At 44.3% G+C, this 22368-nt stretch overlaps 2 protein-coding genes across 5 annotated transcripts in view; both read right to left on the bottom strand.

The window, feature by feature from the left end:
* Positions 1-19168, bottom strand: part of LOC119436787 (uncharacterized) — a 23702-nt gene extending 4534 nt beyond the window's left edge. The window contains exons 1-5 of one of the 4 annotated variants that reach the window (XM_049659985.1): positions 18986-19163; positions 14037-14098; positions 13802-13891; positions 10628-10654; positions 9039-9182 (exon numbers count right to left, since the gene is read on the bottom strand). In XM_049659985.1, coding sequence (XP_049515942.1) covers positions 9120-9182; positions 10628-10654; positions 13802-13891; positions 14037-14098; positions 18986-19064 — 321 coding nt within the window. In that variant the 5' untranslated portion in view covers positions 19065-19163 and the 3' untranslated portion in view covers positions 9039-9119. Of the gene's footprint in view, positions 1-9038; positions 9183-10504; positions 10655-13801; positions 13892-14036; positions 14099-18985 lie in introns of those variants that run through there. The other 3 variants (XM_037703776.2, XM_049659986.1, XM_049659987.1) reach the window with 3 other exon arrangements.
* LOC119436783 (uncharacterized) overlaps positions 1-22368 on the bottom strand; it is a 147216-nt gene that overhangs the window by 51931 nt on the left and 72917 nt on the right. The window lies entirely within an intron of this gene.

The raw sequence follows: 22368 nt of genomic DNA, 5'->3' as shown, positions 1-22368 counted from the left end.
GCTCTCCACATAGGGCATCCTTCATTACCCACTGGGCAGTTTTGAAATGTTAAAACCAATAATTTAATAAAATGCATAATTACAAGCCGCAGTTTTTGTGCTTGTCCAAGAGCGAGTGGCGCGCTATTGTCGACTGATTTGGGAGGAGTTCTCACTAGACTTCAGCCCTGTTTATCTTAATATTCTTAATGCATGCAGGGCTGCGAAGCAGGTGGGGGTGAGCCATCTATTATCTCTGAAAAGGGAGAGAGAGCAACCAGTATTTAAGATATTATGTTATGCTGTTGTACACAGAATGTGTGCACGAGCTGTTTCGTTGAGCCTAATCAAACAACCAAACGTTTAGTGTTGTGATGACACCGTGTGTTCCCAGCAGCATACAAAATACATTTCTAAAATAATTTCGTTCCCGTATAACCTGCAGAAGTCACCCGTTTGACGCGGTGTTTTGGGTTACAAGCGCACGTGCTCACCACGAAGAGGATGGGCAATCCCACTGGCTGGTAAATGACAATACAATAGAGGTACTTAAAAAGAGTGATCTTTATCTCGTCCATTCCTGAATCTGTGGAGGAATTCTGTGAGCCAGCTCTCAATAAAATTTCCATGTGAAGTTCGGATTCGTAAAAAAAAAAGAAAAAAACTTTTCTAGCGGTTTCAGTGAGAGCTTAATATGGTACAATATGGTATAACCATGCTAATATAGATCAATTTGTGCATTTCCTCTCCCGTGCTTTTTCTCTCTCTCGTGCAAGGAGGCAATAAGTGCTGCATACTTAAGGGAATTGTAACACTTTAAGCAAGTAAGTTATACCTTGGCGGGAAATGATTATCTAAGGGATATTGCAATAAACAAAAGTAAAAGGAAACAGTAAAATGTTAATTGTAGGCAGTATAGTAAGTGGTAGGCGTAGAAGAGTTCGCTTTAAAATCTAAAACAATAAAATGCACTATATCCAGTTTCTGCTTTCGTGGTTGTCGCCATATGTATGCTTAGTCTGCCGTGTATTGTCTCACGCAACCAGCGTGGACACCCCAAGTCAAATATTTAGATATCACCTTCTTAAGATTGTTGAGTAAATGCATTCCAGCCGAACAGAAGCCACGCCGCTGTATGTTTGACTTAACTTCGTGCGAACTCCGGTGTTAGGGGATAAAAGCGAATTATCCAAGTTAAAATACCAGGCGCATTTTTCGTTTTGTGAAATAACCCTGTCCGCCGCTGTTTTCGACCAAAGCCACAAGACTTACGTCGTCGCTCGAAAAGGTCCCTGCCACCCTTTGCTGGAGGAGCAACAAAGACGGATTTTCTGTCAATCCTCGTATGTGCTGCCATATGTTTTATTATGGTTCAAACATCTAAAAGACGAAAACCAAGGAAACAAACGACCGGACGCATATCCAATTGGTCTGATCGAGTGAAGGGTTTTGTGTACACAGTTCTTTTTTTTTTCTTAAACTTTAGCTGATAGTCATGGGCTTTCTTGGCTTTTCTTCTATTCATATTTGTATTTACTAATACCACCACAACAACTCGCCCAGCTATCCTTACTTTTGCTGTCACGTTTCCCTCTCGCATGTCGATGGAGCATCCAAGTTTGAAGAATATATGCCACAGCGACCACGCAATGAATGCTTAAAATCTGCCACCCAATTGGAGGCTAGAAGGCCCAGGACCTTTATCGCACCAGTCAGTGAGAGGGAATCTTCAGTTTTTACAAGTCAACTGCTTCGTGATTCCAACCCTTAATCAGAGGTGACACTTTAGTAGCATTTAAAAAAATTGGAAGACGCTTAAGCTTCGCCTTTAAGAGTGGAACGCGATAGCGTTATCGGGCCCCGTTCGGATCGCATTTTTCTTTATGAGTAGGCTTCACTGCAACACAGAACGTCTAAGAGCCAGCTTACAAAGATCAAGCTTACACCGATCCCCTTAAAGTCGGCTTCACTTTTAAACAGAAATACATTGCTGGAAAGACGTTTTTTCAGGGGCAATATAAGTCGTCTTATATTAAAATGTAAAGGCCCTAGGACCCTTTTTATTATATTAATAATTGTTTGCTATTGCCCCGACGCGCGCCCGTGTCCAAAACGCATTAGGCAGGCTAAGTCCCAATTTGACCTGCCGAGGATGGGAGCGCCATCTGGATATAATTTTCGCATGTACCCTACCCGAGCGCGCCGTTGTTGGTATGGTAGAAATGTTGGAAAAGGGGTTTGTGTTTGAGTTTCCGCGTAACAGAATTATGTTTTCTCATACATTCAAATTACAAAGCGACGTCACCATGTCTGTAGGTTGTGGTTAAGTCGTACTTTACCATTTTTCTGATGGATTTCACTGTGAGAAATTCAAATTTTGTTCACTAACACCTTGCGCCACGCGGAGGGCCTGCGCACTCGGGGTGGTTCGGGATGATTTTCTCCTTGGCTAACACCTTGTGCCACGCGAAGGGCCTGCGTGGTCGGGGTGGTTGGGGATGAGTTTCTCCGCCATGGACGCCGACACCGACGCCGGCGCCGACGCCGGATTTTCTGCAACACGGGGCCCTTAACAAGTTAAAACTTGGCACTTTCACCATACTGCAGGCAGAGAATACATTCATGGCGGCAGACTTGAGTCAAATGCTACGGCGTTTTACTGGAATTTAGTTAGTTTTGAGAAAAGCTGCTAGGAACCAAAGCAGCAGCTAAGGGATTCCATGATGCTCGCAAAGCTTTGTGACAAGGTCAGGGTAGTCCAATGGTGTGCTACATCCACCGCATTTTTGCTTCAACTTGCAGTATTTATTATATTTAGTAGATACTAGCAGTAACACGGTAATGTTTTAATAAAAGTAAGCACAACGACCTCAGTACCCACCATAAGACATACGGACTGTCCTGTCCCGTCAGGTGCGCTGTGACACGAAAGTCGGCGTTGTTTCCATCAGTTGAAGAGAAACTGAACTCGCTTAGCAAGTTAAACTTTAATCCACAAAATTAAGATTAAGGGAAGGTAAACATTTCTAACCTGATTAATCTTTCCGGCGTATAACTTTACCAAATGAACCACTAGTAGTTTAACCATACTAAAACCATGCTGAAAGTTTGTGCTGAATTTCTCTCTTAAAATATGGTAATACAGGGAGCAATAATGCGTTTAAACAACTTGGGCAGGTGCATGTAAAGAAGCTAGAATAGCAGTCCTTTACTGATATACGGTAAGATATACGGTAAGTATATGGGAAAAATTCGAGAGGTACTCAAGTCCGTTGGGAGGTCTGTCGAGAATAGCGTAGTTCAAAAAACAGAACAAGTTCTTGTTCCACATTGTGTTTAGAATATGATGGAATAAAAACCTTAAAAAAGCACAGCGTCTATGATGTATGTGCTCTCGATAATCAATCGCCATTTCTAGTGTATATTGAGAACTTCCGCTAGCAAGATGCAGATATGCTACGCGCCATAATTAAGACTGTGTTTCCCCTGTTGCGAGATATCGTGATGACATTTAGCATGTGCTCCGCGAATGGCGAATGTTGCCTCCAAATCTTTGGCCCAAACCTCCGTGTGTTTTTGAGCATTTACCCTTCCACCACCTCATTCTTCTTGTATATATATATATGTATATATATATATATATATAGAGAGAGAGAGAGAGAGAGGAGAAAGTAAAGTTCGCCTGCGACATGTTAAACACGTGTCCGTCTGTAGTGTCGCTGAGTCAGGAAAAGTGGTGTCAGGAAAAATGGTGCTAAACTAAGCCTCAACATACAAAGCAGTAACTTTAGGGACGGGGATTCCAGTGACTGTTAATTTGGTCGCAGGCTCCGTATATTGCAAAGAAGTTCGAAAATTCATAGGGACAAGTGGTTCACGGGGAAGCGGAGACGAATTTGGGAATAGTGGGCGAAAAAGGGAAGCCCTAGCCGGTATAGCCAACCTTTAGACAAGGAGGCCTTTGTTTGTCAAGGCCCTCACGAAGGCAGGGCCGTTACTAACATTGTTTGAAATCAGTCGTCTTTTGACTCACGCGGTGCCTGCTGCATGTTTATTTACAACCCTTTGTTATTGTTATGCTGTACGCAAGTGTTTTCAGTTTGGCTCCTTCGATACCGACGTAAATTGAGCTCAATTGATACCTCAGTCAAGACATATTCGCTTGTAAAATGGGCATTTTGTGAAGCGATGCATGCATAGAATTTCTGTTCGCCGAACGCAACTAATCAGTCTAATTCTTCAAAAGTTTACTACAAAATAAACAGAGCTATCAGCGAGATAAACTCATAGAATACTTGCTTTTAACGGTGGAGTCATTACTTCTATAGTCAAAGGGAATGCCTCAGGATTACGTGGCACTCACTTCCACAGGTTAGACAGGCTGGAAAACCTTCCTTCAGTGGCTCATAAAATTTTATGGTAGTCATAAACTATGGTTGAACTATTTATGGCATGAGGTTTCCTCAAAATACCAACTACTTTTCGCATAAGAATATACACTCTATTGAACAAGCGACTGCGTACCACTTAGACACCGGTCACACCATTGTGAAGCCGTCTCACGTCCTATACCTAAGGAGCAACTCTTGATAGATATCATACACGAAAACATTTCAGGTGTTTATTTCGAAATGTGAAACGTAAGATCCCTGCCATGTAGCAATAATTACAGTGGTTTGTTGAATTTTGTTTATGCACAAAGTAAGCGAACAACTCACGCATTTTATGGGATGTATTGATACGTTGCACACATCCTCAACCATTGTCTTATATATAAGCTAAGGAATTCCTAAAACTACGCCCCATAGCTATGGGTTATGAGTAACCTAATATGCACTATACCAGTGTATGTACCTTACTAAGAGACTGTTCATACGGACATACGTGTGTTTCTCAATACTGTGTGGTGTAACTTTTGTCAACATTGAATTTTTTTGCATCATCTTTGCCTGCTCCAATTGATTTATTATATACTATATGACTGACTCCATTACCTTTCATTGAGTTCTCCTGGTGGATATTGAGTACTTCTCTTTGGCATGGAAGTTCTCGCATGAGCAATACCTTTGTTCTGCATCGGCATTCCAGCTAACGCTGTCCAGCTACGCAAACATGTCTTAATTAATGCTTATCAGTAATCTGGGCATGCACCCATGCGTTTGATTTAGGTGAACAAGCACGTTTGACGCAGAAACTAAGACATAATAGTTGAGTTTGAGGCTCCTGCTTACGACCACACATGCCGGAGCTAACTCCAAGACTCTATGTAATCCTTCAGGTTAGCTCTATAACATGGTGAATACATAATACCGTAGCTTTTTGGGGGTATATGCCTCTACCCAATGCAGTCTGAACTAGAAAAAAAGCTACACGCTTCATGTTGCAGGTGAACATGAAACTCTATTCTATGAACTTTAGGGACGGGGATTCCAGTGACTGTTAATTTGGTCGCAGGTTCCGTATATTGCTAAAGAAGTTCGAAAATCCATAGGGACAAGTGGTTCACGGGGAAGCGGAGACGAATTTGGGAATAGTGGGCAAAAAAGGGAAGCCCTAGCCGGTATAGCCAACCTTTCGACAAGGAGGCCTTTGTTTGTCAAGGCCCTCACGAAGGCAGGGCCGTTGCTAACATTGTTTGAAAGCAGTCGTCTTTGCTGCAACGCTCGTATTGCGATGACCATGAGTCCCGTTCGTCCGACCCTTTCTTCTCTGGATACATAACTGAGGCCCGTTACAACTTTTACATTAATTTGTGCGCGTTTTTCAGTGTTTTTTTTTTCTTTTTTCTGCACACTAATATAAAAAAGTGAGCTCGGGGACCTTCTAAATGCCACCAAAGAAGTCTGAAGGTATCTGTAGAAAAGAAATCACATGCGATATTCCACTAATGAATAGAACCACGCTTTTATCGCGGTAGAGGGAGAGAGAAAAGCAGCAGGTGAAACGAAGAAGGGTTAACCATATTAGGTACCTGCATGGTTGGCTACTCGGCACAGGGGGATGGGGTAAAAGCCGACAAGATGAGAATACAAGAGAAGATAAATATAAAGAACCCATCAGTTCGCACATACTATAGTTTTTCGATCAATCCCGCTTATTTTAAGAAGCACACTAGCTAATTTTAAAGCAGTTCGGACCGATGGTGGCTGAGACAAGGGTCCAAGAATTGTGGCTTCGGTAAGGGGATGGTGGTCAATCTTGTCGAGTAGGGTGCTGAGGAACTTTGCTTGTGCACTGAAACGACGACAATTGCAGAGAAAGTGCACTATCGTCTCTTTGCACCCACAAACTTCACATTGTGGACTTGTGGCCATTCCAATTAAATAGGAGCTAGTAGTCATTAGTGAAGGCTACTCTAAGCCATAGGGGAAAATGAGTTACCTTTCGTTGGGGTAAGCTGTGCGGAATGCAGAGGTTCGTATGAGAATCCAGGGAACAAGGGCCCTCGTTTATAAAGCCTGCTGAATTCCATTGAGCCAGCCTAAGCTCCCGAGTAAGCGTACGGAGATTTCAAGCTGCGTCTTTTCTTAACATCGGTATAGCAACTCAATAAACACGGTCATCAGCAGACCCAACGGCTCCATCTGCTTGGTCATTTTCAACGACACCACAGTGACTTGGAAACCATTCAAAGACGATGTCATGTCCTTTCTCAAATGCCCGATGGGCAATTATCTTCTACCCGCGACAAGTTGTTCGTGGGGTCCCCGGCGTAATATAAAGAGTAAACTCTGTGCGTTGTGAGAGTGTGTTGGGAGGCTAGTTGGTAAGACATATTTGGGAACTTAAACTGCGCTAGGGACAAGACACACTGCGCTCGTCCTGTCTTCTTCTATTTCGGTCTCTCGTCCCTAGCACAGTTTAAGTTCTGTTTTGCTGCCTTAGAATCGCAGAAGATGGACCATTTCTGAGGCTTTTCCTGATTGATGAATTGAAGGGCTGCGCGCAGGACTGCAAGTTCGGTATGCTGCCTTCGACGTCAAATGTGATGTCTTGAATGTAATCGCAACTAGATTTTGCTGGGGACAAATGCTGCAGCTCCTAATTGAGAGTGCCTGACCGACCCATTGGGGCAGCCTTCTCTATTTATAGCCGTAGAAACAGCGCATTCTTCTTGGTGCGAACAAGAGGGAATTAAACGCATCATGGGGATCAACAGTAATCCTTATGCCAACGTCTATTAGTGATAAATTGTATTGATACTCACAGAGATGTTGTTACCCAATTCACTTGTAATCGAATTTGGGCTTCATGTTCTCGCTGAGTCACTTGTCTAATTTTCCAAACGCATGTAGAGGTTTCTTTCCGGCTTGCTGGCATTCATCCTTTTTATTTTAAAAAGTGGCCATTTTACGCAGTACTATCCCACCTCCATGAACATTTAGAACACTAGAGCTTCAAGGGCTTCATATGATGCGTAACTGACACCAAGAACGACCACAAGTTAAAATCGGCCACCTTCAAAGCTTCATGCGGAGCGGAATTGTAATGAACGACAACAAGAAATTTTTCTACTTTTGACTTGAATATTTTTTACACATTCAGCCCTATAAAAGCGAGCACAGAAACCTGTTGTAGAAAAAATACATGGATTTACCTTTTTAATTCAACCAACCCTAATTTTCTAAAAGGTTCTAAAACGCAATACTCTACTTCCTTGACGATGTTTCTTTCTTTTTTTTAATAAAAGCTTCGCGGCCTACTTGCGGTTTTAATTGATAGGGCTATTCATTAGACGACCCTATTTTATTTGGTCACACTTACCGGCGCACTTCTTAATCTTGCCAGAAAAAGTGTCACCCGCCGCGATAGGTACGGAGTTCTGGTGCTGAGCACAAGATCCCGAGCTGAATTCTCGGCTGCTGCAACCGCAGTCGAATGGAATGCAACGCTTGTATACCAAGCGATCGGTGCACGGTAAAGATCCCTAGGTGGTCAATATCAATCTAAAGACCTCCACCATGCATCTGTCATAGCTGGGTTGCAACTACATAGCTAAGTTGGAACGAGGAGACTGAATTTTCGCGTATGCAGAAGCAGCCTAATAATCATCCGTCGCTGGAGCTTAGTGGTTATGGCGTTGCGCTACTGAGATCTATGTAGGTAGAGCGTTCATTCCCGGCCGCGGTGGGGCGAAATGCGAAAACGCTCGGGTACTTAGGTATCACGTTAAAGAACCCCAAGGGGTCCGGAGTCACGGCGTGCTTTATAATAAAATCAGATGGCGGTTTTGGCACGTAAACCACAAGAATTTACCTGCTTAAATTTAAGGCTTTTAAGTGTGCTCCGTGATCGGCTGGCACTCGTGCACTGGTTAGTGTGATAGCAGTCGAGTTGATACCAAGAGGGAAGCCTGAGCGCCGGTGAGGAAAAAGGTTGGTTCTTTTTCTTTTCTCTCTCTCTCTGTGTGTGTGTGTGTGTGTGTGTGTGTGTGTGTGTGTGTGTGTGTGTGTGTGTGTGTGGTGTGTGTGTGTGTGTGTGTGTGTGTGTGTGTGTGTGTGTGTGTGTGTGGTGTGTGGTGTGTGCGTGTGTGCGTGTGTGCGTGTGTGCGTGTGTGTGTGTGTGTGTGTGTGTGTGTGTGTGTGTGTGTGTGTGTGTGTGTGTGTGTGTGTGTGTGTGTGCGTGTGTGTGCGTGTGTGTGTGTGTGTGTGTGTGTGTGTGTGTGTGTGTGTGTGTGTGTGTGTGTGTGTGTGTGTGTGTGTGTGTGTGTGTGTGTGTGTGTGTGTGTGTGTGTGTGTGTGTGTGTGTGTGTGTGTGTGTGTGTGTGTGTGTGTGTGTGTGTGTGTCCTTGGGAGGGAGGAGGGTAATATACACCCGCTTGTGGGTGTATATTTGAAAGCGGATAGTATAGTCAGTAGTGAAGCTGACAAGCCGATGGGAAAAATGAAATGCTGATGAGATATATGTTGGGCACTCTGAAAGAGCATTTAAAGGCTCTCCATCTAGCTCATCGTATGTGGTGCGACGAGTGTTTTCTAGTCCCTGAGGTTATTTGAATGGCCGCGTAAAGGACACTGTGTTGCTTTCATGAGTAAATAAGTGACGCAAGGACTCGTGAATACGTTCCACTTCCGCGTTTATTTTGGCTTGCATTGCACGAGCCCACAAGAACAGTCTTGCTTCCTTCTGAATGCTGCTGCTCACAACGGGGTGGGTGGCACGCACTGGCGGTAGGCCGCCTTAATACCTTCCGCAACTTTCTCCTAGAGAAAAAGAGGAAGAGCACAAGAGTGAGAAAACATGGACGCGCTTGCGGCAGTACTCTTACTAAACAAGCTTTACTTATTTAATCTCACACGGTATCATCATAAATCATGTTCATGAGTTTCAATAAAACTTTTATCATTGTGCTCCCCTCCGGCGATGCGGCTTCCAAGCATGTGACACAATCGATTTAGCTGTCTTGTTATTCATTAGAGGGAGTCATGACGTGGACGGTGTTTGCCACCTAGTTCCCAAAGTGAGTACTTGTTTTTATACTTCATTGGTGCATTAAATTAAATCGGGTTGATTTTACAGAATATCCAAAGTGAATCATCTGATTTATTAAATGGGAAGAAACAACTACACTAAAATATGGTCTGCCATAAACACTTCCTAAAATGAAAAAAGAAAAGTACAAGCGCTAACGGGACATACAAAGAACATACATACGAGTAATATTAACAACCAGTTCTTTTCTTTTTAATCAGGTGGTAACTAGCTTACCACGTGGATCACGTGGTAGCTTAACAATGATTGGAAACTATTCAGGGAACATGACAAGTTGTTGTTAGGAACGCAAACTCTGTACCAAAAAGTGAAACTGATGTCTTGCACTCACATGTTGCGCCATTTCTTTTCATGTGAAATGAATTCACACTATGTCTGATTACGATGACTAGCCTCGATGGTTGCGTTATGAAAATTAGGATCACAGGCGCATGCACTGCAGTCTGCGGTGGAATGGGAATGACTGAATGGTGTTAATGAAAACTTGTATTCCCCGAATAATTTCCAGTCATTGATAAGCTGCCGGTGACCTTTCATTTTTTACCTATTATGATTTTATACATTTTCTGTTTATCTCAAACTAGTTGTGAGTAAACACTCGTGTAGTTGTCCTTTCTTTGTGTCCCTACACCGTTCGCGCTACCTTTTTTCAATATAGCACATTCCCAACTCTTATAGTTGTCGATTCTTAGCTTCCTATAAGATTCTCCATGACTTTCAATTCCAGTTGCGTATTTGGTAATGCAGCGACACAACAGTATAAAATAATTCCGCTGTCGACTTCCTGCGAAACTGTTGGCGTTCGGGAGATCACTCGAACTGCTGTTTCTGGAAGGAGTGGCTTTTGATGCTTCTTAATATATGTTCCGAAGATTTCCGTGCCATTAAAAATAAACAAGTAATTCTGATTTATAGCGCGACGCTAGGTGACATTTAAGTTTTGGGGTGTCGCACATTTCTTTTCTCAGCCTCTGTCTCCTCTTTGAGCTCGGCACTGCAAGGCCCCTCATCGAAAGAGTTCATGCGTTGCTACCTTCAAAATTCGTGAAGGTTTACGACAAGCGAGTGTTAAGATATAAGCTTCAATTCGATGTGGTTCATAGAAAGAAACAGGAGAATGTACTCCAGCATATAGATATAGAGAACGCTTACTCACCGAGAAAATAATCGAAACCATCTCGCCCTGCATGGAAAAAAAGGAGCACAGTTAAAGGTGTAATGGTTTCGTCGACCATGATAAGAAGTCTCAGCACAAAGAAACAAAATAAAATAATAGTTGTCCTTAAAAGATAACTGGTGGGTGTCACCTGGCTTAACGGACTTGATGGCATCGTCAATATTGTTGATATGCGCCATGATGAAACACCGAGTTTCTGCTCCACCACTCTATATTCGTGACTCAAGAATGTCGTACACAGTGCGAAAATGTCATGAAAGAGATTGCCCTCCGAAGAAATTTCATTTAATCGAGCGCTGTTAAAGCTATGATAAAACGAAGCTCAAATCATCCAGATAACCTGTGTGAAGGAGATCTCAAGAAAGCAAAAAAAAAGGAGCAAGCTGAAAAGAGACTGTTGCCAAGAGCTCATAACATCCCACCACCGTGCCCAGTGATTATGGCGTTCGACCAGTGAGCTCGAGTTTGCGGGTTTGAAGCAGACTACGCCTGCCGCATTCCGATGGGGACGAAATGCAAAACGCTCGTCTACAGTGCGTTGGGTGCAGGTTAAAATATCTCATGTGGTCAAAATTAGAGCGGATCACACCAATACGGCGTGCCTCATAATCATATCCTGGTTACGACACGTAAAACACCAGAATTTAATGTTTATTTAATAAAATCACACTGTCTTTTCACGGTGTCCAAAGCGGCTGTAAATACTTTTTGGTCCTTAAAAGCATAACACGAAAAGAGAGTTCAATGACGGAGGCAATATACTAATCCTCATCGCATAATATACGAGGTCGATTTCTCAATATTACGCCTAAATTGGTAATTAAGAAAAAAATATCATGCGTAACTTTAACAATTTGAATAAAATAAAGAAAGCTTAAAGAAGTAAAAATAGTCTATTATGTTTTCTATAAAGCATTTATCAAATGCTCGCATAAAGACGCCCTCTGGCCTGCCATAATACACACTAATAATAGGATTACAATTTCCTGCCAATTTATTTCCTGTAAAACAATTCACTATTTTCACAGAAATAATACCCCGGTTGCACGGACTCTTCCAGGGACCGTTTAGCCAACCGGGTGCTGAGATCAATCGCAGTTGAGAGGTGTTATACTGGAGTCACAGGGGCACTTTCGATCGGGATCAAATTTTTGCAATCGCGATGGGGGGCTTTTGCGCAACCTCGCAGAAGGAAGCAATTTGGGCTCGCAGATTTCTATTGCCTTCTGTTTGAAGGCTCCCTGGAACGTGTGCACGTCACACCGGCAGCTTCAACTATAATCTTGAAGTAAACTAAAGTTTACTTCAACTGAGACCGGCGATCGCAGTCGTGGAAAGTCATCTGTGACTGCCTCCAGTATTGGTGCGAGATAGACGTCGCAAGTGGATTCTTATAATAAAGACACGTGCGGCAAAAGGTAGCTCTTATGTATAAAACACTACGTGAACGTCATTTGTTCTCAGAACCAAATAGTGCAAGCAGACAAAAACTGATTTTATTTTTCCTCGACGCGTACTCGAAGTGTAATCACATGATCGAAGAGCGTGGCGGAATTGAACTAGAAGTACTCCGTGCAACTGTTGATAGAACATCCACCGAAACTCTCAATAGCCCTTGGGCTTGACAGCAACTGTAAATTCCCGTATAACGCAAATATAAAGCTTGCAAACAACGCCAGTTTCAACGGCGCACGCAACCCGTATTTTGTAACGCTACAATTCATTTTCAACTCTTCTTTATCATGAGTTGCACTTAGTGGCTGACCTCTTTCATGATGTATGTAATGGCTCTAAGCAGAGGAATCATATGAGGACTTACCTTGTATCAATCTGAATTGTTATAACAACTCTAGCTTGAGATCTTCATATGTATATAGGGTGTCTCAGCTAACTTTAGCCAAGCTATATAAATAAAAATATTAAAAATGTGATGCAAGATACGATGATAAGTCCGACGGGTTTCGGTATTCATACCTATGAAGACCTAGCACCGTTGGTCTTATAATCACTTCTTGCACTGTGTTTTTCATACAAAATTTTTCTTTAAACAGTTTGGCGAGCGTTAGCTGGGACACACGACATACAAGGTGTATTACGGCACTGTTTTCTCTTTCTTTTTCTCGTGAAAATACAGTCTATAAGCGGACAGCTCGTAATTTTCTGACCTATACTGCGTCTAAAGTTTGCTAATCAGCGCTGGTATTTATTTCAGTGCTATAACCTAACGGTTGTGGGGATTGAGGGAGGCGCCGGCGCCATTGCGCGGGCTTCACCTGTTCTGCCGTCCCTCGTCTATGCCCTGCCGCGCTCCCAACCGGTTCCAGCGGTGGCGCTCCGCACGCGGTGGTTTGCTGTGAGGGCTGGGTGCTGACGTCACTACGCAGCCGCATCGGCTGCTAGTTACTGAGCGTGACTCTCTTATCTCCGGGTTCGGCGCAGGGTACGTACATGTTTTCCTCTCGTTCGCCGACACCTTTGTGACGAGGACTTGAGCTCGCGCACGGTGCCTTTGCCTGTGCGGGGAGCGCGTACTTTGTGCTGATCCTTTCCTGACGCTTAGCCGACGAGCGGTGCCTAGTGCTCGCGCGAGGTCGTACCACGCCGAGCCGCACTTGCCGAAAGCCCAAGCCGAAGGAGATTGCCCGAGCTCTCGCGAGTTGACCCATTGGTTATCGCCAGAGAAAGTAGCATAGCCGCCGGAACTTTTCCTAGCGGCGTGTCCCAGCTTGAGCCTGCGCTCTCGCAGCGACGTGCTATAGGCGCCTGTTATTGTATTTTCGCCCTGGTGCGGGACCCCTTTGGTTCCCCTCCGCGCGAGTGTTTGTGCAGTGCTGGTGCCAACGGATTCAATAAACGGTTTCCGTCAACTCAAGGCGTTACTGTGTTTTTGCGTGCGTCGCTCGGTAGCCCCTTGCGGCCTCTGAGCTCGCGCGCGAGCGGTGCAGGAGGCGACGGCTGACGCGGCCCTGCGGCTCGCTAAGCTCGAACCCGCGGTGGTTGGTCTCCTGTGAGACACAAAGAACCCACACTGTCAGTCCCTTAAAATTTCAGAAACGCCCATGTTTTTCGGCTACACAAAAATCAGCTTATAGCTTGACAACGAACAAACGAAACAATCTTTTGTGCCCCACAGTTTTCCGAATCGGTACTTACGAAGTCCACACCCGAATCGCATTTCGACTTGATCGTCTCGGCAATGTGGTCTCCCTTCTCACCGATCAGCTCGAAAGCCTTTTCTTTCATCTGCAAGGAGAGTGCTGGATTAGTAAACGATGATGTGGCAGAAATAATTACGAAAGCGTGGGAAGTTATTTGCTTTCATTTACATGAAATGTATATTTTATAATAACTGAAAGGTGGTTTTTTAATTGAGTGAGTGAGGTGGTACCTGAGGGGGCGCATGTTCAGCCATACACTTCATGACATCCTTGATTCCGTCAGAGCTCATGTCTGTAAAAAAAATTAAGTAAAGAGAAAATAAAAAAGGAAAAGAAAAGAAAGAAAAAGAAACTGTGTACCCAACATGTGCATGCATGATAATTTAATTCTCCGCTGACCCATTCATTCGGTTAAGGCACACATTCTAAAACGTTCCTTCCCTCCGTACGGAACCTTTCATTGCAGTGAGGCTGCCTGATGTCAGTTCTGAAAGTGTCCTTACCGAGGCGTCCTTATAGTGAAGGATTACTTGGTGTTCCCTTACAGCCGTATACGGCCGCCCCGTACCTTCAAGTTTCCTTTCCCTCTTGACAAGCGCTTCAACGCAGTGAGTAGCCGTGCACAATCGCGTCACCTTACTGCTGGTCCATGTAATGTTAATCTGTGAATTTTCGCTACCACCTGATGCTGGCAGGCAGCGAGACGCGAGCACGGCTTGAAGAAAGAAAACGCAACACGTATCATTAAGCTCAAAATGTTTGCTTTAGCGTTAACATGCGACCTAATTCCAACACTGTGGAACGCTCAACACAGTGCTGGGCACACCGATCCTTTAGAATATTTTCCAAAACACGTCGTAGGTGGCTACACAGACAGCTAAGAGAACAGTGGCCATCTCAAGTCTCGCTCCAATTCTCACGAAGCCGGCAAAGAAGGCAGCTTCGTGATGGCAGCATCGAAGTCAAGAAATCTGCTGGCTACTTTGTTCTACGAACAAGATGGCGACAGAACAGCCTGTCTGTAAGTTGGGCGAAAAGTTTGCTTGCGTCATGATAGCCGTCAGGCTTTCATTCATATGTTTTTCATGGATTCGCACGCGCAAAGCGTTAAAATGCAGTGGCTATATTTTCTTAGCTTTCTTTGTCTTAGTGAAATAGCATGAAGTCGCAGAAGCGCGTTCCAAACGCATTCCAATACTAAGACTCGAAGCTCTATTCTTAGCTGTCAAATTATACCGTCTTCAGCTGATAAATCCCCGGTGCTTCTTGGAAAAATAGAAAATATTCAGGCAAGCAAAGACAACAGGACATGGACGTCTTGTCTCAGTATTTGAGATTGCCCCAGAAACGTTGGTTATGCATCAAATGTTAAAATTCTAACTAGCCCAGCTCTCTGCCAAAGGCCGTCTTCAATGCTGGCATAAATTGGAACATACCCCTATAAAACAGCGGCACAGAGCATAATGCTATCGCTAATACATATGCTTGCGGCTCCGGCTAGATGTATACCCCTGTGAGCCACAAAGCAAGGACCTGGACCCACAAAGTTCACATAGTGCAAGTAAACCAAACGTACACCGTATGTCAACCTATTTCAATGCTTTATTAGCATTATCAACAGGCAGTGACAACAGTGGTACGGTGGCATACTTTGCTTTTCCCCGAATGATGATGATGATGACCATGGAATGCAAGTTATAGCATTCTCTATGAGAAATACAAAGTACGAGCAAACTTCGTTGCCTGTGAACTCTGAGACTGGGCAGCGCGAGTGGCTTGCTCGGACGCGATCGGAAAGTATGAAGAAATTTTGCTACTGCTTCTAAAAGCTCGAAAACGGCAGGACCATTTCATGATTGCATCGTCCGAGTTCTTACTGTCGAGTCAGTAAGCCCCGTGTGACGAAGCACGGTGGCGAAGTCCGTGCTTTGCGCATGAGAATTTGACCTTCATTTTCTACGCTGTTCGTTGGAGCGCACCCCAGTTCCTGTTGTTTAATAGCCTGCAGCGCTATTGGTCCAAAATAAAAAGTGAGCACGCCACCACTGTGGCTGCGAACGTCGTATAATTTCAACACGAATTTAACACGCTCCAATGGGCGCTTTACATTCGCTTTTGTTTTGTTCGTAACTGGTGATGATGAGGATCATGATGATGAATTTAATGGCACCCCCTTTGAAACCGGGCGCTGACAAATAGCCACCTAACCGGCTTGATTTAATCAGGTATGCTATACATGTATTTATTTGCCATTTTTGTGTACATCTGATTAATCGTTTTTTTTTTCTTTCTTCTCAAGATCTACCTTGTACCGCTACCTATGACTCTAAGAGATCAGTTGTATAAATCTCTTCCCGGCTTGTTTTTTTCCACCGATACTCTAAACGGCTCTTGCTTATCTCGACTGCTGACCGGTTTATGATTCCGTCCACTTTAAACCCAAGCGCTTCTGGAAGGTGTACGTCACCTACGGTTCTCACTGGGTCAATCCCTTTGCATTCCATTAGGATGTGCTGAGTGGTATCCGGATAATTGCTGCAGCATACACATGCCTCATCTAGTTGCGAGGCTTGCTCCGGTATGTTCTGGTCCCGAGGCAACCGGCTCGAACCTCAAATAGCAAGGCACTGCCCTAATCTCGCGACTACATTCGTTGCACCGCAGTGAGACTCTGAGATCGCTCATGGAGTTTCCTCGATTTGAATAGGCTTTGTTGAGGAGGCCCATTGGTTCTGACCTAACCATTCCTTGCGGGTGGTTCATGTGTGTTGGGTGCTAGCCCCCCACAGTTTTGTTAAACATATTAGGTGTTTGATGTTAGCTGCTAATTTCCATCTGTAGCGCTATTTCTAGCCTGTAAATGAATCGCAACACTTCTACATTTAAACAAATTTCGCCAGTATCACGTATTCATAAATTCTAAGTAGTTTATTTTGATTTTAATGGTTTAAAAGCAATCGATTAGTTGAAAGCAGACGCTAAATGAAAGTAATTAATGCCAAAAAATTAATTTACGATGACAACATATGTTGAAGTTTAGTATAAGGAAGCACAAGATTGGGCCCGAAGCCGAAAGGACAAAGCTTAGACAAACCGATGTACTGCCCCTCATTCCTATAATGACATGGTCGCTACACTGGCAGCCCGCACGCAGACACCGGTGCCAGATTTACTTCTATTGAGCCCACATTTAGCGTGCAACTCGGTGCATTATATGGCGATGACTGACTCGCGTGATATGGGAAAGAAATAGCTGTTCCCCGGGATTGTAGACGAAAAAAAATTGTATAGGAGCTTGAAATTACTGCAAATCCACCCCTGGAGGATTTCTTGGCGCTTGCAATTTGCACTTGCGGTAAGCGAAAGTGCAGCTTGGTTTTATTTGTCATGCAAATATACGCAACTAAATTCGTGCCTCGTTAGTGGGACCCTAGTTATTAGATGTTGTTTAAGTTATGTACATGTTTTGCAAGGATGAAAGATTTTCCATTGTCTACGTGCCTCTTAAATATGCAAACGCTTTCTAGACAGTGGACACGATAACAATGAGCGAAGACTATAGATGCTCTTGTATAATAATGTCGTTAAAATAGACGTCCTCAGTATATGAACGAAAAGTGCCAACGTTGGGCACCTTATACGTCGAGTGTAAAACAACCCTAAAGAAGAACGTAAGAGCTCTGTTTTTGTTTTTACAGTTTGCAGTGACAAGGGAAACAGTCGATGCGCGTTTTCGTTCGCCCGTATGGATCGAATGTACGTCTGCCATTAATTGATTAGTAACGCATACAGAAAAAGAAAAAAGATTTATATTTTATGTATTTTCTTCGCTTTTCACTATATTCCGTTATTCTAAACGAGTAGCTCTATAGTCAGATTTGTCTGGGACGCAAAGTTTCTGTATTAACCAGAGGTATTATATAAGCTATGTTGCAGGATTATATGGGAAACTGCCTGGAAGCAAAGGTTGCTCTACCCAGCAAACTTCAGTCCATTCGTGGGGCTGTGTTTGTTTTACTTTCTGCAGCTGTTTCCATCCACTGTGTGCACTGCTGGTACCGTCGAGCACCAAAGGTATCCACACAAATCATTTAATAAAATGTGCCGACATTGTCAGTATCGAATGCCATTTTCATGAAGTCAAGAAACGAAGCGTCAGTTAACTAACTGAAACTAGACGCTGTAAGAAGTACCATTCTGCTCAATATAACTTGCAACGTAACTTAAAGACACTTGAAATTAGGTGATCAACAGTGGGCGAAGAAGGGAAGCCTGAGCCCGAAGCGAACGTTACGACAAAGGGTTCGTCAGGTGCCCTTGTCGAAACGCGGCTCTGGGCTGAGACTTCTTTGTTTGCTCATTGCTTGTTATTTCAAGTCTCCATCTTTCTGTGGGCCCTTTCTCTTGCTTAAATTTTTCAACGGTTTTCAAACTTTCTTAAGGTTTTTCAACGAAGCGTCATTAGGCAGTTTTGGAAGCTGCTTGCTCTAGGATTCGATAGCACGCCGAAGCACGAAAACAATGCGGGGCAGTGTTCTGACATGAGGAATAAGATTTGAAAAAAAAAATAAAAGGCTTGGGAGACGTGAGAGAACGTACGACTCGTACCGGTAGAGAACTACGGATACGACACACAGCAAAGTGCACACCAGCAGAATTCACTATTACAGTTTACAACCTAAACGCTCGCTTAGACACTTAGTCCTACATAGGTGGAAGGATGCTTCCACCTACGTAAGAGCTGATAGCATTATACTACATGAAAACATCTCAGGCGCTTATGGAACGACGCATAAGCAACTGCTCAGATTTATTCTTTATACCAAAATGCTCGTAACCAGAAGCAAGCGCTTATACAGCCTTTCAAGATGGAGCCGCCCGTTAAGCCAACCTTAATTAAAGGCGTCACTAGGCCGTCTTTTCTGGTCTACACTTTGTCAAATCCGATATACTCGTAAAAGGTAATGCGCGCTCTTCTCTTTCAGGTGTAAATGTTTGATATGTGTGTTAACTTTACGTTAACGTTCTCGCTTGTGTCAAGGAACGCTGAAGACATATGCGGCTCCACGGAGCCTGAACGGATTAGAGGTCACCAATTATTATTATTATTATTAATATTATAGCAGTAAGTATGACTATGATAGTAGTAACGACAGAAGAAAGGAAAAAACTTGCTTACCACACAGTTCTTTACCACCGGCAGCCTCAGCGATGATAGCTCCGGCGAGGACGAGTCCACAGAGAAGCAGCACCTTCATTTTCGAAGAGTCGAAATTCTTTCAGCGAGAGAACTACAAGGACACCGAGGAACTTAGACTCAGTTAAAGCAGTGGTGCAGTGCGGTCCACGGAATAACAGCTGCCGCTCCGGTTATATATGCACGCGTTGTCTTACCATCCTCCTCGATCCAGGAAACTGAACACCGAGACAACCATGCAGCTTCTGAAGGTTTCCTTCTTTCACTCTCGTTGCAAAATTGTATGCCCGTGCCTTGCTTTCTTTTTTATGAAGTGTATTGCTTTCGTTCTTACATATCTGCGAACATAATAAAACAATCACATGATAAGTCGAAAACATGGCAGGTTGTTTCCTTTCATGGGCTAAATGATTTTGAATGACAGGAAACCCCAAATGTACGATGATATTCTACCTTCTGACCGACCATTTCGACCTGTCTTGTTTCATTTTGTGTGTGTTTGTGTGTCTCCTTTCTCGTCACCAACATTTGCCGCGATGTCGCCAGCCCGCACAGACGCGCCTATAGCACGTGGGTACAGCGCAGCGCAAACTTCCTCAACGCCCCAGTCCTAACTCATCATTCTCGAAAAGTGCGATATGTTCGTGCCACAACAGCTTTACTCGCACTCACCGGGGCATATGCGACCGGCTTCTTTCCCGCGATATCACGTCTCTCGCAATAGAACATCAGCGTGTTGTCTTTTACTTTTAAAAATTTAGTTATTGGGTTTCAGGGGCCAGAACAACGATCTCATTATGAGGCACGCCGTAGTGGGGAGTCTCCAGATTTATTTGAACCACCTGGGCTTCTTTAACGCGCTCCAATGCGCGGACGTTTTTGTATTTCGCTCCCATAGAAACGTGGCTGCCACGGCCTCGTGCTTAGCCGCGTAACGCCAAAGTCACTTGCTACTTGCAAGTGACCGAAACTTGCTACAGTGTTGTTGTTGTTGTTGATGATGATGATGTTTGTTGTTGTTGGTGGTGGTGTTTATGTCTTTGAGGATTTACTTCCTCTGATTATTCTTGCGGCACGGTGCTGCTCTGCTGCTCATGATAGCAATCATCGGTCCCGTATTCATAGATCCTTATACGTCGTACACATGCCGTCCGCCATAGGGCAATGCCGCCGCTGTCATATCGTCATCACATCCATCATTATCACGAGCGGCAAGCCCGATGGCTAAATTCACAAAACATCTCCTCTACAAGAGCATTTCCTCATTGGTTGGCGTTCTGGCGCCCATCACTCGTGATAGCGATCCGCGTGATAACAATGCGATCACCACGATGATGGCCAATCGCGGACCCCACTTACGAAAGGGGGCGCAAATTCGCAAATATTTTATTGTGATAGCAATTATATGGGCACTCTAAAGCGGATTTCTGCCGTCGGCGTCGTCGTCGCCGTCACCGTCACCGTGGGGTTCCGTATGGAGTCCAACGGCGATAAAATCATCGCCGCGCGCCGTATGCTGTACGAGGGACGCTCGCTTTCACGAAGAGCGAACGCACGGCGGAGAGCAAACGCGACTTCTTCCGTCGCGCAAAAGGCCGTGGGGGACGGGAGGGAGGGAGGGGAGGCGACGTTTAGCTGTGGCACCAAATGCGTATTTATATAAACTGCTCGGCGAGTGTCCCGTTCTGATCTCGTCGAAAACCTCCGAGCCGCCCCCAGAGGCACCGGCAACAGTCACCAACGCCGTGCGCGTTCAGTGCGAACGCGGTCAAAACGCCGACGGCGTCGACAACAGTTCGGTGCGTTGCTGGTGCTGCTCAATGTCCAAGTTTATACAGCTGATAAAACTACTATCCTTACTCCGTATAGCTCTCTACTAATTTGCTATCGCAATTTATGCTTCGCCTTTCGGGTGAAACAGCGACATTTTTTTTCCTTAAGAACATCTTGTCATTGACCGCCCACCTTCACTAATAACATGTTATCTCTCCTAATTGGTTGGAGCCTGCTCTCATCAATAGTTTTAGCGTAAAAACGCAAGCCAGCCAATCGGATTGCTCCACATAAATAATATTGACGGAAGCGACCATCCAATGACAAATCGCACTTACGAACAAAACGTGTTGTGGAATCTAGCCCAAAAAACGAGGGACGAATTCACAAAGCTTCTCTTTCGTGAATGCTTTGTGCCATTGGTCGACTGACTTCACTAATGATATGTCCAGCATAATAGTATTGGCAGGAACTTGCGCTTACGAACAATCTTAGAGCAAGAACGTTTTGTGAATATGGGCCAGAATTCAGAAAGCGTTTCGTTCGTAAGTGCTGTTTCTCACTGGCCGACCACCTTCGTTAAAGATATGTCCAACGTCACGAATGGCTGGCAAGTTACGCTCTGTATGTGTTGTAAGTTAATTGTGACTTACCTAAAGAGGATAAACAATTGCAAATAACTAAAGCTATTATCCGCCTTTCGCATTTTGAAAGTACGCCTGTTGACATAAATTCCGCGTCTTGTCCCCTGTGCTGTCCCCTGTCATATTGTGCATAACCACAATATGATTATGAGGCGCGCCGTAGTGGGGGACTGCGGATTAATTTTTACCATCTGGGGTTCTTTATCGTGCACGCAAAGGACGGTGCAGGGGCGTCTTCGCAACCTCAAAATTGTCACAAATTACTTTAATAAAAGTAGTGCGTAATAGATTTTTAATCTTCTCATTTTTTCGCATACACAATCCTACATTATATGACGTCACAATTATAACGACCTATGGGTTGAATTCTATCAACAGCAAATTACACAAAGGGATAGTGCCTAATGATTCGCTGAACAGTGGTGACCTGCATGCAGTCACAATTTTTTTCTTTCTGAGCATCTTATGCCTGTCTTTATGGAGCTCATTTTTATTTCACAACATCTATAATAGCTATCATGGCAAGTATTTCGAGGAACTCCGTCAAGTAAGCTTCGACAAATGACAGCAAGCATAAGGGAAAAGGCAAATTTCCTTTGGCGCCCCCCTCCCCCCTTTCTATAGGTGGCGCCAAAATTGTAATCCATGTCGCAATGGAGTTAATAGCCATTGACGTGGCGTTCGAATAGATACAAGAGGAATTCACGGATTACAAGGCTGTTCTCTTGAGTGGCTCCTGCGTGGCCTTCAGTCGCCTACTGCAAACCAGCAATATGAGAGCCCTATAGCGTGTCGGCGTTGCGAACACTGCCTCGGTAACACCACGCGTCACGGTGTCCCCTTATTCGGGCAGTGGGTACCATCGCACGCGCGACTATTACCGGTGATGAAGAGGCTGCCCGAATGGCTTCTCGGGCGAAGGTATGGCACTCCAGAAGTTTCCTGCCA

This window comes from Dermacentor silvarum, chromosome 1 (genome assembly GCF_013339745.2).
Source record: "Dermacentor silvarum isolate Dsil-2018 chromosome 1, BIME_Dsil_1.4, whole genome shotgun sequence".
NCBI classification, from domain to species: Eukaryota; Metazoa; Arthropoda; class Arachnida; order Ixodida; family Ixodidae; genus Dermacentor; species Dermacentor silvarum.
The sequence above is the reverse complement of the archived record's forward strand: the minus strand, read 5'-3'. Positions and strand labels throughout refer to the sequence as shown.